General features: G+C 48.2%; 1 protein-coding gene across 1 annotated transcript; it reads left to right on the top strand.

Moving 5' to 3' along the window:
- The first annotated feature begins 430 nt into the window (after window positions 1-430).
- On the top strand, window positions 431-1,009 carry LOC123049447 (uncharacterized). The gene has a single exon (XM_044472361.1). It carries the CDS (start codon window positions 502-504, stop codon window positions 754-756), a length of 255 nt encoding a protein of 84 aa, XP_044328296.1. The 5' UTR covers window positions 431-501; the 3' UTR covers window positions 757-1,009.
- Window positions 1,010-17,463: the final 16,454 nt, after the last annotated feature.

Here is a 17,463-nt window from a genome sequence, read left to right on the forward strand (position 1 = left end):
TCCACCACAGTACCATGTAACCATATAGAAGTACTATATGTTTCACGGCACTGACACGTGCAACTGAACCATAATTTAAAACCCAGGCCGGTGTGATCCCGCGTGACCGACGATGTCCCAGTTCCAACCACCCCGGCCGCCCGACCAGTCAGGAACACGATCGCAGCTAGCACCTGAATGCACATACCCCGTCCCGTCGAACCAACCAACCAACCGCTTAATTTCAGCGTGTGTTTCCCGGACACCTGTGCAGGCAGGGCAAGTGTCAACGTTGTGTCGTCAGTCGTCAGGCACTGGCGCGTACACGTGTGAGGCCCATCGCCCATATGCTACTTGTGCGTCCCACGTCCGCGGCCCGCGCACGCGCCGCTGGCCGCCGGTGTATATATAGAGCGCGCAGTGTGCCCTCGACTCCCCAGCAGCACCAACCGAGACATCGATCCGGCCAACAGCAGAATTCCTCTGCAACGACGACTTCGAAACCCGAACTCATCATCCATCATGGCTTTGGATCGCAGGGCCTTGCCGCAGCCGGCGGCCGCCTGCGTTCCCGCCGTCCAGGCGGCGAGGCCGTGGGCGGGGGACAGCGGTACTAATTCGTCTACGGAGGGGAGGGAAAGGGACATACTGCAGGGGAGCGCCGTGGAGGTGGATGTGCCGCTGCTGTGGGACGACGAGGGGAGGATGAAGCGGGAGCTGGTCGCCTGGGCCAAGGCCGTGGCGTCCATGGCCATCAGGGAGTCGATGCGGTGCTAAGGTGCACGCGCGCGGCAGAGGCAATGAAGCCATGGAGGAACCATGGATTTTTATTTTCATTTCAAGGGAACGGATCGATGTTTTTCTTCTTCTGCTTCGTGCACGCACCCGCGGCATCGATCGGTGGCCGCTAGGCTACATTTTGTTTCCTCTGAATCCTTTGTTCACGGAGCGATCGTTCTAGTCGATCGATCATTCCGGATGTAAATGTTTTTGCAAATGATGGAGGATTACTTATAGATATTTTCCATGATCTCGTGTGCTTTTTGTTGAAAGTGTACCATTGTAGCCGAAACCTTAAGGGTTAACTACTCACCAAATTTTAAGAAGTTAACTCCCAAAACCATTCCAACTCTCTTATTTTTAAGCGGCCAAGATGCCTCTCCTAAAATAAAAATTCTTTTATGTGACGTGGGTGACACCTTCTTCTCCTTTTTGCTGATGTCGGCTGTTCGCTGCCCTGGTGACCGAAAAAATGGAACCTCCACCACCCTCACACGTCCGGCCGCCTTCTTGGGTGTCATATTCTCGTCGGCGGTGACGAATTTGGGTGATTCACAACTCGGGCCGCCTCAACGGCTCACTGCTTGAGCTGGTGCTTGTGGCAGTGGACTGGAACGTGCAACTGATGTCGTTGCAGTAGTCGTGGACCATGAACACGAGCGCCCCCGGTTACGCGCCAACGTCCCCGCCCGCTGGGCGCCACGAGCGCATGAAGAGGCGGCGCACACACACATCATCCGACGTGGTGCAGTAAGACATCTCACCCTCCACTCCGTGGGCCGCATAGTACTCCGCCTCCATCGTTGTGTGCGCGCGTTGTTGTTGCGTGTGTGCTGATGATGATTGTGTGTGTGTGTGTGCGTGTGTTGTTGCTCCTGTGTGTGCATGTGCCATGTGTGTGTTGTTGCCGTGTGTGTGCGTGTGCTCTGGGTGTGTGCATGCTCTAGGTGTGTGTCCATGCAGCCTCTCCTCGTCTTTCCGAGCGTCTCTCTCGGCCCATTATTGTCCTCGTCCAGACTAGTCGTCGGAAAAGAAGAAGGAAAAAAGAAAGAAGATGATGAACAGAGACTTTCATGAGGGGTCTGTTTGTTAGAGAAGTTAAATTTGAAGGTTTAATTAGGTCCGGCCACAATTTAAGGGCATTTCCAATGCCGCCCATCAAAACAGACACCCCAAACATCCACGGACACGTCTAGACGTGTCCACGGACAGCGGTAGTGGAGCCGGCCATCCAACCCGGTGCACCAAATGTCCACCCCTTGTCCAATGGAGAGGGGAGAGAGAAGGGAGGGAGAGGAAAAAGTGGTTTGTGTTGGGGTTCAATCTTGTCCTTAGCATGTCTGGACTCCCCCGAACCACTTCTAATTCGTGGTGGATTTGTGAGATTTCGGCCATTTGTCTATATCTGTGGACATTTGGTGTACCCTATTGGAGGGCAAAAGATGCCCGAGCATTTAGAAGGGATTTGACGTATCATGCTAGAGATGCCTTAACTCCTCAGATTTTAAGGATTAAATCTATGGAGGCATGTAATAAGTTAAATTATTAGGGATCAGCTAGAGATGCTCTAACAGCTGGATTGAGTCATATGTAGTTGATGAGTGTATTTTTACACTCATTTCCACCATTGTTTAAGCCTGATAATCCCAAATATTTTGAGAGAATCACTTCGATACTATCACTACTGACTAATAAAAGTAAGAGATCTCAAATCCCTCCATTTAGTTTGTTTGGGTCATTTTGAGGGAAGGAATCGAAGAATATATGAAAATATGAAGACTGGCGATCAACCTTGAGCAAACTAAGGCGTTGTAGTGCATCCAGGAGAGAAGAAGGTGCCTGGTACGAGCGCACATGCTCGTCCCACCTGCCGTCGGCTCCATGATGTCATCCCAAGTCAACGTCATAATAGGTTCAAGCCCCATTCGCAATGGAGAGCCACCCATTCACAACAAAACGCCAGAACCCTAATCCATCCCATAGCAACCATTCCCTAGCCATAGCCATCATTTTTAATCAAAATACATTGCATACAACAACATTGTAAGACTATTATCAATCATTCATCTTCAAGTTCAATCTACAATGTCTTTCTTTTGTGACTCATCTGCGATGTGTGAGTAGTTCACTCGGGCTATGGGTTGAGACGTGTAGCCTTGCATCCCCATGTACTTGTGCACAGGATTAAACTGACAAACTTTCATGACCCGTTGTGACGAAAGGTGGCGTCATGTCATTAATTTCAGAAAAATCCCATGACATCATAACGGATCTTTGCATTAATCAGCGATTCCGAGAATTGAGGCGCCTCCGCTGTTAAGATAATGATTATACCTCCTCGATTTCTGCGCCTGCCGTTTACTGTTTCACCTTTTTCCTTATAAGTAGGTATGAGCGGGTTCATTTTTCACTTTTACCCCCATCCCTCTCGCTTCTTCTTCTTCCTCGCGCTGCCACCGCGACCGGAGCTCCGCCGCCGCCGTTCCTCACCAGCGACGTCGACACAGGCCGTTGCATCAACCTGACCAGACCAGATAATGGCGGTGCACCCCTGCTCTTCAGTCAAGCATCCAAGTAAAGCTCTTTCCTTGACCTAGACCTACATTAGACCGATTCCGCTCATAGGGTTCATCGGAGTTCATCGTGCTTGTCCAAGTTCATCACAGCTCAACCATCGTGTCGCTTAGTTCAATCCCAAAGTGATACTAAAGTCATGCAGTGATTGCTTTGGCATCCGTTTCCAACCATAGATTTGTTCTCTTCTTCTGAGATTCCATCTTCAGCACCCTAGCTCTTCCATAGCCAGGTTCTAGGTTTAGCAATTACCTTTTATTTTTCGAACTGTTGTAGATCCGTAAATATAGCTGCAAACTTGCGGAACCTGTTTGCTCCAAACTTAGCAAAATCTCAACTGTCTTGATTTGATAGTCAACTGACCCGCCATTTACTGCCAAGGAAGCCTAAATAACACTCTCTGTAACCCGCCTGAACTTAGCCGGCTTAAACACAATGCATAATTTGTCCAAAAAATCCAGAACCTTGTATGACCCGTCGACAATGTTGGCCGGCTCATATTTACCAACTTAATCATGATCTTGCAATCCACCAGGGAACGGCCGACTTAAACATGAATTTTGTAATTACTAGGCGGTTCTTCATCACAATATTAATCCGCCACACTTTATTCTCAGGCATCCACTGTCAAAAATGACTAAGACCACCACCTCTTGCGATTGGGTTGTTTCTACGGTCATCGAACAATCTCTCAATGAGTATGTTGAGATGGGTATTTTACCAGCAAAGGACGTCATCCACGGGCGAGTTCGTGGGGCTGAAGCTCAACCTCAACCCAAAGAGGGCGAGGTTATAATCCTTTTAGATCATCTTCTCCATGGGTTCTCACCACCTGGGTCCAAATTCTTTCGAGATGTTCTGAACTTCTACAAGCTACACCCCAAAGAAATTGGCCCCAACTCTATTTCCAATATATGCAATTTTCAAGTCTTGTGTGAGGTATACCTTCAAGAGGAGCCCAGTATTACGTCTTCAACGTATTTATAATTTTTTTATTGTTCCATGTTGTTATATTACCATTCTTGGATGTTTTATAATCATTTTATAGTCACTTTATATCATTTTTTGGTACTAACCTATTGACATAGTGCCAAGTGCCAGTTGTTGTTTTCTGCATGTTTTTTACATCGCAGGAAGTCAATACCAAACGAGTACAAACGCAGCAAAACTTTTTGTGGAATTTTTTGGGACCAGAAGACATCCAATGGGCCAAATAAGCACCTGGGGGTGCTCCGAGGGGAGCACAACCCACCAGGGTGTGCCTGGGGGCCCAGGCGTGCCCTGGTGGGTTGTGCCCACCTCGAGAGCCTCCCGAACCGCCTCTTTGCTCTACAAATACCCCAATATTCCAGAAACCCTAGGGGAGTCAACGAAAATCAATTCAAGCCACCGCAAGTTCCAGAACCACCAGATCCAATCTAGACACCATCTCGGAGGGGTTCATCATGCCCATTGGAGCCTCTTCGATGATTCGTGAGTAGTCTTTTGTAGACCTACAGGTCCATAGTTAGTAGCTAAATGACTTCCTCTCTCTCTTTTTATTCTCAATACAATGGTCTCTTGGAGATCCATATGATGTAACTCTTTTTGCGGTGTGTTTGCTGGGATCCGATGAACTTTGAGTTTATGATCAGATCTATCTTTTTATCCATGAAAGTTATTTGAGTCTTGAGGGAGTCCTGGACTAAGGGGTCCTCGGGCGTTCGGCCTGTTATCCGTGGGCCGGACTGATGGGCTGTGAAGACATGAAGACCGAAGATTGTACCCGTGTCCGGATTGGACTCTACTTGGCGTGGAAGGCAAGCTTGGCAACCGACTATGTAGATTCCCTTTGGTGTAACCGACTCCATGTAACCCTAGATCTCTCCGGTGTCTATATAAACCAGAGAGAGTAGTCCGGATAGATATACACATTACCATAGTAATACAGGCTAGGCTTCTAGGGTTTAGCCATTACGATCTCGTGGTAGATCAACTCTTGTAACACTCATATTCATCAAGATCAATCAAGCAGGAAGTACAGTATTACCTCCATAGAGAGGGCCCGAACCTGGGTAAACATCGTGTCCCCCGTCTCCTGTTACCATCGATCCTAGATGCACAGTTCGGGACCCCCTACCCGAGATCCGCCGGTTTTGACACCGACATTGGTGCTTTCATTGAGAGTTCCACTGTGCCGTCACCAAGAGGGTTGATGGCTCGCCTTATTGTCAAGGATAATATCGTCTCCGGAGGAGCCCTGGCCCTAGGCCAAACCCTCCGGCTGGGCGGCTTCGTCATGACCGCAGTTCGGCCCTTAAGCCGACGATGACCTCTCAAGTGGTCGAAAATCGCCTCCGCGTTGATCCCGAATACTCCGCTCGGATGGATCCGACGGAGTATCGTCGTTGAACGAACTCCTGGATCGCGTGGCCGCCTTGGGGGTCGCTACAGACTACGATCGGGTTGGGCTTAAACCCGACCAAAGAGAAATTAAAACTCCGCCGATCACCCACCGAATAGCTGTAGTCGAGGAGCGGAACAACTCTTCTGCTATATTGAAGACAAACTATGTTCGGATATCCGATCTTGAAGGGCCGGATATTCTCCGGCAGAAAGGCATGTCTCGTCCTCCGAACATAGAGTCGGACGATGAGCCTAAAAATCAGCCAATATCCCGGAGCCCGAACTGTCAGGTCCGGTTGATCTTCAAACTCTGAATCCAAAATCGGGTCAGGGTTTGGATTTAATTCCACCCACCCACCCGGACATAGACGCTCTCATGAGCATCAAACAACAGTCTCAGGAAACGGTCCACCACTTCTGGGCCAGATTCCTCCGTGTCAAAGATAAGGTAAAGGATTGCCGCCACAAAGACGCGATAATAGCATTTTGCAACAATTGCGCGGATGAAGGTATCCTTAACGCCATCAATCGCCGCCGCATAATAAAGTTCGCTGACTTAGCAACTATCGTACAAAAGTACAGCGCGATGGAAAGCGCCTGGAAAACTCAGGCAGCTTGCGGGGAACCGTCGGTCCCAAGTTAATTCTCCTTACAGGCAAAGAGGACGCACCCCCGTGGCTCGCCCAGCGCAACAGTCAAAAAACATAAACCCATTACGCTGCACGGCACCGTTCTGGAGGGATGGCTCAATGGCCCATGCAAAATACACACGACGCCAGATACCGCGGCAACCCACAACCTTAGAGCATGTTGGATACTTCGACAGGTAGCCAAGAGCGGCGAGGACATCCTTATCAAGGACACCCCAGAACAGCACCCTCCAGAAAACGACGACACATGGGTATTGACGGTCTTCGAGACATTCGCTTCAAACAATAAGCATAAAAAGGCACTGTGCGATCTCGCCGAAGTCTGCCAGGTCGCCGCAATTGATCCCTGGAACGACACGGCCATAACCTTTAACGCCAGTGACGAACCTAAATACAGAACAGTCCGGCGCCAGCCACATTAGTCCTCAGTCCCATCATGGACGGTTTTCGACTTACAAAAGTCCTCATGGACGGCGGCAACGGACTAAACCTCATTTACGAGGACACGTCCATAAGATGGAAATAGACAGGAGCCGCATCAAGAAAAGCAGCACAACCTTTCGAGGTATCATTCCCAGTCGGGAAGCGCGGTGTGCGGGAAAAATTACACTTGATGTGGTATTCGGCACGCCGGAGAATTATCGGTCCGAAGAAATAACTTTCCAGGTGGACCCTTTCAACAGTGGATATCACGCCCTGTTAGGACGAGAGGCCTTCATGCGCTTTCAAGTTGTACCTCATTATGGGTATATGAAGCTAAAAATGCCCGGGCCTAATGGAATAATCACCCTCGTCAGCGATCTGGATATAGCACTCCGCGCCGAGAACAAAACCGCATCCCTGGCCCTCGAGGCATTATCGGAGGCCCTTGCGGCCGAAGAATTAACCGCACTACGCTCCACTGTGGATAGGGATGATGTGATCCTGGACAAATGACCAAATCCACTTCCTTCTAGCCAGCAGAAGAAATAGTCAAATTTCAGGTCCATCCAACAGACCCGAAGAAGACAACATCTATCGGAGCACAACTCAGCCCCACAGTCGACGCCTCACTACGAGACTTCTTGCGCGAAAACTGGGATATATTCGCCTGGCACCCCTCAGATATGCCAGGAATCCCGCGCGAGTAGGCCGAACACAGCCTCAACATACTGAAGGGATACAAGCCGGTCAAACAAACACTTTGGCGCTTTTCCGAACCCAAACGACAAGCTATGGGCGAAGAACTGCCCAAACTCATAGAGGCCGGATTCATTAGAGATATTAAACATCCGGACTGGCTGGCAAACCTGGTAATGGTACCAAAGAAGGATAAATCCTGGCGCCTGTGCATCGATTTCAAAGACCTTAACAAGGCTTGCCCTAAGGATCCCTTTCCCCTCCCTCGCATCGATCAAATCATTGACGCTACCGCAGGACACGACTCACTGTGCTTTCTTGATGCATATTCTGGATACCATCAAATCAAAAATGAAGGAGTCCGATCAAGCCGCAACAACATTCATTACGCCATATGGGCTGTTTTGCTTCAATACCATGCCTTTTGGGCTCAAGAACGCCAGCGCCACCTACCAGCGAATGATCCAAACATGCCTCGAGAGACAGATTGGCAAGACAGTGGAGGCTTACGTGGATGACGTCTTCATCAAAACCAGACACGTCGAAACACCAATAGACGATTTGCGTCTCACATTCGACAACCTCCGCACATACGACATCAAGCTTAACCCGGAAAAGTGCGTCTTCGGCGTCCCCGCCGGAAAACTGCTGGGCTTCATCATTTCCAACAGAGGGATTGAAGCAAATCCAGCCAAAATCCGAGCTCTGTCACAATTGGCTACGCCAACCGAACTTAAACAAGTCCAAAAACTCGCCGGGTGCGTGGCCGCTTTAAGCCGCTTTATCTCCAGGTTGGGGGAAAAGGCGCCGCCACATTATCGCCTTCTACGACACACCGATAACTTCAAGTGGACAGACGCGGCGACGGCCGGACTGGAAGAAATAAAAGCCCTTCTGGCAAGCAACCCAATCCTAGCTGCGCCAAACGTCGGCGAACCAATGCTTCTATATATATCGGCAACACACCAGGTGGTGAGCACTGTACTCGTCATCGAGCGAAAACAGGACGGACACAAATTTCCGCTCCAAAAGCCGGTATACTACGTATCGACCGTCCTCACACCATGCAAATCCCGGTACCCTCACTATCAAAAGATAGCATATGCAGTCTTCATGGCATCTCGAAAGTTACGACACTACTTTTAGGAGTGTTCGATCACGGTGGCTTCTGAAGTGTCCCTCAATGATATAATAAACAACCGGGATGCCACGGGCCGGATTGCCAAATGGGCCATTGAGCTCCTTCCATTCGACATCACGTACAACCCACGTCGAGCCATTAAATCCCAAGTACTGGCTGACTTCGTCGCCGAATGGACAGAGGCCGAACTCCCTAAAGAGTACGACGCGTATTCCAACTGGGTTATGCATTTTGATGGCTCCAAAATGTTGGCGGGGCTAGGAGCGGGCGTCGTATTAACGTCCCCCACGGGATATATCGTCCAATACGTACTCCAAATATTATTCACAGACTCCAACAACGCAGCCGAATACGAGGCCTTAATACATGGCCTTCGGATGGCCGTATCAATGGGCATACAACGCCTGGAGGTGCGCGGGGACTCAAACCTCGAAATATCCCAAATTAATAGAGACTTTGATGCCAAAGATCCAAAGATGTCAGCTTATCACAACGCCATCTTAAAGATGTCGGCTCGGTTCGAGGGGCTCGAATTTCATCACGTCGCCCGCGAAAGTAATCAGGCGGCAGCCGTCCTTGCTCGCATCGGCGCTAAGCGCGACCCCGTCCCACCTAACATCTTCCTCGAAAGGCTCTTTAAGCCATCCGTGGTGTGGCAAGGGGGAGACAGCAACGACAGTCCCGTTCCGAACACAAACATAGATAGCGAACACACCGATATCATCGAAGGCTCAGCCACCGAAATAACACCATCGGCCCACCTCATTATGGCAGTCATTGCCCCGTGGACCGAACCATTCTTGGCCTACCTTAATAGGAAGGAGCTCCCAGAAGATCAGAACGAGGCTCGCCGCATTGTCCGGCATTCGAAGGCCTATAAAGTTCACGAAGGAGAGCTCTACAAGAAAATCACTACCGGAGTCCTTCAAAGGTGTATCTCCAAGGAGGAGGGGCGGCAAATCTTGGTAGAAATTCATGCCGGTCTCGGTGGGCACCATGCCGCAGCCCGGGCACTTGTCAGCAAGGCCTTCCGTACATGATTTTATTGGCCTACGGCCCGAGCAGACGCGCAGGACTTCGTCCAGCGCTGCGTGGGATGCCAACTCTTCGCCAACCAAAGCCATATGCCCCCAACCGCCCTACGAACAATCCCCATTACATGGCCCTTTGCGGTCTGGGGCTTGGACATGGTCGGACCCCTTAAAGGGGGAAGCCATAAGAAAAAATATATAAATTCACCAAGTGGATAGAGGCTAGACCAGTTAAAACGGCCGAGTCCGGACCGGTGATTGCATTTATATGCGATGTGGTGCACCGTTATGGTGTCCCGCACAGCATCATCACCGACAACGGTTCCAATTTCACATCCGATGAGGTGAAAACCTGGTGTGCTAATCTGGGCATTAAGCTTGATTACGCCTCTGTCTACCACCCGCAAACAAACGGTCAAGTCGAACGAGCCAATGGTCTTATTATGAGCAGCATCAAAACCAGGCTAGTGCGGTCTTTGAACGAATCAGACAAGCGCTGGGTTGAGGAGCTCGACTCTGTACTCTGGGGGCTGTGGACCACGCCCAACCGTGCTACCGGATACACACCTTTCTTCATGGTGTATGGTGCAGAGGCTGTATTGCCCTGCGATATTATACATGACTCACCTCGAGTGCGTATGTACGAAGAGAAAGAGGCCGAGTTGGATCGGCAGGACAGCCTAGATGCCCTGGAGGAGGAGCGCGACGTTGCCAAAGCCCGTTCAGCATTTTATCAACAGCAGGCTCGAAGATATCAAAGCAGAGAAGTACGGGCCAATACTTACAACGTTGGTGAACTCGTTCTACGCTTGCCGGAGAAGAAAAAGGACAAACTCAAGCCCAAATGGGAGGGCCCCTTCATAATTGACGAAGTTCTTACCGGAGGAGCGTACCATCTTCGTGATGCATCAGACAATCGCCTAGAGCCGAACCCCTGGAACGCAGCCAGACTCCGAAGGTTCTATGCCTAGCGCCGAACTCTTTGTTAGTCTCCTTCTCCCCTGTAGTTTCCATTACTTTTTTCTCTTTTACACCTTTTTCGCTTTAAAGCTCTCCTACGGCTTGACCGAACACTGCTGGCGTACACATCTTTACATATGTATGCCCATTATGCCTGGGGGCTTCTTGTACAGAAGCTATTCATTATTCACTGAGCATCAAGCTCTTCACATATGAGTTTTTCCATATGTACCTTTTCTTCGCCATTATATGCATCGATATGACTTAAGTTTTTGCCAAGCTGGGTTGCCTGGCTCCTGTGCTTATGCCCTACGTTCCCGTTAGTTTGGCTAGGGCATAAAGGGAGCACCTCTGCAATTGTTACTGCCGGGTCATCCGGATGTGTACCTCAGACTGGGTGAAGCCGAAAGCTAGCGTTCTTAAGGGAATATTCGGCCGGCGAATTAAAGATGTTTTCTGTACCCACTCCATTACGAACCCCCAGAAGCTGTACACGCTGTGATCTTCACACCACAATTCGGACATGTATCCCAATGCATGCACACCCAGGGAAAGGAACCCTTAACGGAACTATTCTCTGTGGAAGATGTTTCTTACTATTTCAATGTAATATAACATAACTAGCAGAATACAACTTGTCTGTTCAAGCAACTATGACCCCTACGCCTAGTTTTCCAGGCATACCCCGGTCTATTCGGCCGTGAGGGTATTCGGAAGCACTCCGCACCATTGAGTCTGGAGGTTGAAGCGAAAAGGCCTGCCATGACAAATGCTATACAATTCAGCTAGAATTACATAGGGTAAGGAAAGTACATGGTCACTTGGACTCAAACACTTCCTCCTCTATACCGTCCAACAGGCGGTCTAACTTACAATCCTATTGGGAATATTTGGCGGCCACCTCTACTTGGTCATACACTAAACTAACAGAAATTTCTTCCCCATTCGACCCTAGCGGTCCGACCCGAGCCATGTGATTAGGATCAAGCTTGGTATACCGAGTTTTCACCATGGCCCAAGCCTCTCGCGCACCCTCTTGACAGGCCGACATCATCCATAGTCGGATACGCCGCCGCGCTCCTTTGAACAGCTCTACAAGCTCCTCCATACTTCCTGGAGGGGAGGCGGATGGCCACAGGGCCTTGGCAACACTCCGCATCGCCAGCCGCGCCTGTTCGTGCACTTGCGACAGCCTTTGCAGTAGATCATTCGATGATCCGGACACCTCCTCTTTAGGACGGCCTGTCAATATACCTGCAGTCATAATTATATCAGTTCCATCTATCTCCAAACTACTTTAACAATAGTTCGGACACATACTGAATATGCCGCCCGCAGCTTCTTGTTCTCCTTCACGGAATCGGCTAGCTGGGCCCGCACATCCTTCAGCTTTTCGCCTAGCTGGGTTTTGCAATCCTGGAGATGGTTTTTCTCAACAATCGCCTGCTTCAGCACACGTTCGCCCATAGCATGTAGCCTTTTGGCTTCTTGTTCATTCGATTGCGCGACTTCCAGCGCCTCCTTGAGTTCCTCTGACAATCATGTCAGGGTATAGGCAGGACTGTTAGCATTAATGGCATATGATTATATTTTCTCGATGGAGGGGAATATTACCAGGCGACGCCTTCTTGGACTTTTTCAGTTCGGCGGGAGCAGCATTTAGCTGCGCCCGACATTGTTCCAGCTCTTGGGTTAGCATGTTGTTCTTCTCTGTAAGAACCTGGTCATACAATGGTCCTTAAATCAGTTGTACCAACTGCTTTCAGTCCCGGGGGCTACTGGCATATGGCTATCCTATTCGGACAAAGAAAACTTACCCGCACATCTGTTAAATGCTGCTTTGTGGCTCTACTAAGCCCGTTTCGAGCAGCTAGGATGTATGCATCAGCCGAGCTGAAGGCATTGAATGCCTCTTCCGAGAACTCAGGGTCTCATAAAATAGCTCTGCAGCGCCGATGATTCATGGCGCTCTCCACTTCCGAATTGGTAATGGACATATTCTCTGAACCCTCGGCTGAAGGACAGTCTGGCATTGTTCCCATATCAGCTCCCGTCTCGCAGACGGGGTCTAAATCCCGGGCGCTGGGAGTACGGCTGGCCGGACCCTCGGACATAGTCCGGAGAACCTTTTTCCTGGCACCAGACAACCGTATAAGTTGCAGTTGGATGTGACTACTAAAGTATACCTTCAAATCACTACCTCTTTGACGAGGGACCGGGCGTGTCTTCACCGACCTTCCTTTTAGAGGCCTTGCTCGGCGCTGGAGCCGCCCTCTTTGGAGCCGCCCCCGAAGTAGCGTGACGCGCCGAACGCCTCCCCTGTGGAGCACGATGGAGTGCGATGGGTGAGGCGGTGTGAGGAAGCTCTTTCGAGCAAGACTTTTTCTTGATAACTTACGTGGGAAGCAGGAAGAAGACCAGGGTAATCGGCGATAATGGCCACTTCCGTGCCATCGTAGCTCGCCTGATAAAACACCCCTTCCGCGAGTACCACAAATATATCCGGGTCTTCTTCGAACCCAGGATCCAGCTCCCGGTTGTGGTTCTCAGGCTGTGGGGCGGGGCTGTAAAACCCCTTGGTGATTTTTCGCCAATGCTGTCATAAGCAGATTAGAAATTTATCAAAGGTAGTCCGGGAAGCAGAATGAGTAGAGTAGAAGGATTGGGGCTTACCCAACTGGGAGGATCATACATAGAATATCCATCTCTGCGATTGATGCGAAGAAATTCCTCTTCCTCCCCTTTGAACAGCTCGGCCAGTATCTTGGCTAGAGCGGCGGGGGTGTCCGGACCTTTCCGACCACAGTGGGAGGCGTCGTCCTCCCCGTTGTAGTGCCACATTGGGAGCCCTCTATATTGAAGCGGCTGAACCCCTCGCACTATGGAGATCGCCATTACCTCAACCATTGTTAATCCGGACTGGGTGAGCGTCTTTATCTTGCCCGAGCTGACGAACCTCCGCACTGTCATCCTCTTCAAGGCTCCGGGGACGCCAACTATGGCGTTTCTTTAGCAGAACACTTGCAAATTCAAGGAGAACCTTTCGAACTGGGTCGGGAAGTGCAACGTCCTCGATGTAAAACCATTCGGAAGGCCATTCCTTTGATGCCCTCCTTGGTGTGCCGGACAGGTATCCGGTATCGGCGATGCGCCACACTTCGGCTCCGCCCACTTCAAATATTGACTCCTCATGATTGCGCGGGACAAGACAGAACAATTTTCTCCACAGTTCAAAATGGGCTTCAACACCCAGAAATAACTCGCATAGAGCGACGTAACCTGTGATGTGCAGGATAGAGGCGGGAGTGAAGTTGTGCAGCTGGAGGCCATAATATTCCAGAAGCCCTTGGAGGAACGGATGGACTGGAAATCCGACGCCTCTTAGCAGATAGGGGATGAAGCACACTCGCTCCCCCGGATGGATTGGGGAAGTCCTCCGCCTGAGTCACGCCATTGAAGGAGGCCGACCCTGCTCGAACAGGGACCAGATCCGCAGGAGGAAGAAATCCCTGCGTTTGCAACTTTGCTAGTTGACTATGAGACACAGAGCACTTCTCCCACTCGCTTCTCTTTGGGATGGAACGGGAGGAGGAGCTGGGAATGCTAGCCATGTTGGAATGGTTTCTCCTAGCAGTCTCCGGGGATTTTCTCGGCGTAGTGTTGCCTGGATCTAAGATCCAATATCTTTAAATAGGTGCTCTGCCTTGCGTGGACGGGGTGTTATTCACAAAAATACCCTGACTTTCCGCATTCGCTTGACACATGGAAGACGAAGTTATTAGCGCACAGAAGCCGAGGGGAGCGATATTGGATCAACGGCCGAATATATTACTTGGAGAAGGAACCCGCCTTGCAACGCCGAAGACAATCTGTGCGCCGAACACCTCGTCGTTGAAGCCTGGTTCGGGGGCTACTGAGGGAGTCCTGGACTAAGGGGTCCTCGGGCGTCCGGCCTGTTATCCGTGGGCCGGACTGATGGGCTATGAAGACATGAAGACCGAAGATTGTACCCGTTTCTGGATTGGACTCTACTTGGCGTGGAAGGCAAGCTTGGCAACCGACTATGTAGATTCCCTCTGGTGTAACCGACTCCATGTAACCCTAAATCTCTCTCGTGTCTATATAAACCGGAGAGAGTAGTCCGGATAGATATACACATTACCATAGTCATACAGGCTAGGCTTCTAGGGTTTAGCCATTACGATCTCGTGGTAGATCAACTCTTGTAACACTCATATTCATCAAGATCAATCAAGTAGGACGTAGGGTATTACCTCCATAGAGAGGGCCCGAACCTGGGTAAACATCGTGTCCCCTGTCTCCTGTTACCATCGATCCTAGACGCACAGTTCGGGACCCCCTACCCGAGATCCGCCAGTTTTGACACCGACAAGTCTTCTTTGATCTCTTATATGAATGATTGCTTATAGACTCGTATTTCTTCTCCGATATTTGGGTTTTGTTTGGCTAACTTGATCTATTTAGCTTGCAATGGGAAGAGGTACTTTGTGATGGGTTCGATCTTACGGTGCTTGATCCCAGTGACAGAAGGGGAACCAACATGTATGTATCGTTGCCATTAAGGACAACAAGATGGGGTCCATTTCTACATAAATAGATCTTGTCTACATCATGTCATCGTTCTTATTGCATTACTCCATTTCTCCATGAACTCAATACACTAGATGCATGCTGGATAGCAGTCGATGTGTGGAGTAATACTAGTAGATGTAGGTAGGAGTCGGTCTACTAATCTTGGAAGTGATGCCTATATAATGATCATTGCCTGGATATCGTCATGATTATTTGAAGTTCTATCAATTGCCCAACAGTAATTTGTTCACCCACCATTTGCTATTTTTCTCGAGAGAAGCCACAAGTGAAACCTACGGCCCCCGGGTCTCTTCTTTATTATATTTGCCTTTGCAATCTATTTTCCTTTGCTTTTATTTTTAGATCTATTAAACCAAAAATACAAAAATACCTTGCTACACTTTATTTTATTTGGCATTCGATCTATTAATTTATTACAACTCTCTCACGTCCGTTTGCCAATTTCTGGCGCCGTTACCCGAAAGGGATTGACAACCCCTTTAATACGCCGGGTTGTGAGTATTTGTTATTTGTGTGCAGATGTTGTTTACATAGTGTTTCTTAGTTCTCCTACTGGTTCGATAACCTCGGTCTCATCACTGAGGGAAATACCTACCGTCGCTGTGCTTCATCATCCCTTCCTCTTTGGGGAAATACCGACGTAGTTCTAGCAGACATCAAAAGGAATTTCTAGCGCCGTTGCCCGGGAGACATCATCAACATCAACCAGGTTCCTAATCACAAATCTCATCTCCTTACAATTTACATTATTTGCCATTTGCCTCTCATTTTCCTCCCCCCACTTCACAAAAATTTGCCGTTTTATTCGCCCTCTTTTTTGTTTGTCTTTTTCTCGTCAGATCTCATGTTTGCTTGTGTTGCCATGTGTCTTCTATTTGCTTGCATCTTCGCTTGCTAAAAATCAATTGATATGGATCCTCATCCACTTGCTAATCTTTTCAAGAGATCCAATTACGATGAACCCATTGCTAGTGAATTGAGTTCACTAGATTATCTTTATGAAGTTTTGCTTGAGATTCATGAATCTGAAAATTGTGATGAAGTGTTAAACGAAGGAATTTATAAAGTGATTCATGATACTCCTTGAATGAAAAGCATGATTGCAATGATGCTATTATAAATTCCGTTAATGTCAATCGTGTTAGTGATATGCAAAACCCCAAGCTTGGGGATGCTTGTTTTGCTAGGTCTACTACTTATTGCAATGATCATGATTGGGGTGATAATGATTCTTATGATCTTGAAAATTTATTTAAACCTCATGATGAATATGCTTGCGATAATATTAAAAGTGGGTTTGGAAGAGTGTCAACTTTAGCTAAAAATAATCCCACTTATTTGGAGAGTGTTCAATCTTATGATTTTTTTTTATAAAAGTGGGCTTGGAGAGGTCATGACTTTAGTTCATGTTAATTCCACTATTTTGGAAGAGTGTCAACTTTGCATGCATGTGGATCATGAAGAGAAAATTTTATGTGATAGCTATATTATTGAATTTGAGTATGAACATGTAATTATTATGAGAGAGGAAAATATGGTCATAGAAATTTTCATGTTACTAAATTACTTCTCTTCATGTTGAGATTGTCAATGCTTTATTCCTTTTCCTTGCATATGCTAGTTTTTGCTTGTTTTGACAATTTGTTTGCTAATAAAATTCCTATGCATAGTAAGTAAGTTAGACTTAAAAGTGATTTTCACATGCTTCATGATGTTCTCTTCATGTTTCAATTATTATCTTTCATGTGAGCATCATTGAAATCTTATGCCTAGCTAGGGGCGTAAAACGATAGTGCTTATTGGGAGGCAACCCAATGAATAAAATTTATTTTTGTATTTTTCTTTCTGTTCTTGATTTTTTGCACAATTATGCTACTGTTATGATTGTGTTTTCCATGTTTTAATTAGTGTTTGTGCCAAGCAAAGCCTTTGGGATCATGTTGGGTGATAGTTGATTTGATCTTGCTGAAAAACAGAAACTTTTGCGCTCACGAAAATAATTTTCATTTTTAACAGGAGCGTGATAAAATATCAATTCTTTTTGAAGAAGATTAATATACAAATTTCTCACGTGGTCCTAATTTTTCAGAATTTTTGGAGTTTGAGAACTATATTTTACTCAGAACTATATTTTTATTCCCCACATACTATGAGTTTTGCTTGGAGCGTCTTGTATGATTTGAGTCTTTGCTTGTTTTGCTTTTTGTTTTAAGTCATGAATCCTTGCTGG

The sequence above is a fragment of the Triticum aestivum genome, chromosome 2D (genome assembly GCF_018294505.1).
Source record: "Triticum aestivum cultivar Chinese Spring chromosome 2D, IWGSC CS RefSeq v2.1, whole genome shotgun sequence".
Taxonomy (NCBI): Eukaryota; Viridiplantae; Streptophyta; class Magnoliopsida; order Poales; family Poaceae; genus Triticum; species Triticum aestivum.

Coding starts and splice junctions, on each gene's coding strand:
- LOC123049447 (XM_044472361.1), top strand. CDS start 502: ATGGCTTTGGATCGCAGGGCCTTGCCGCAGCCGGCGGCCGCCTGCGTT.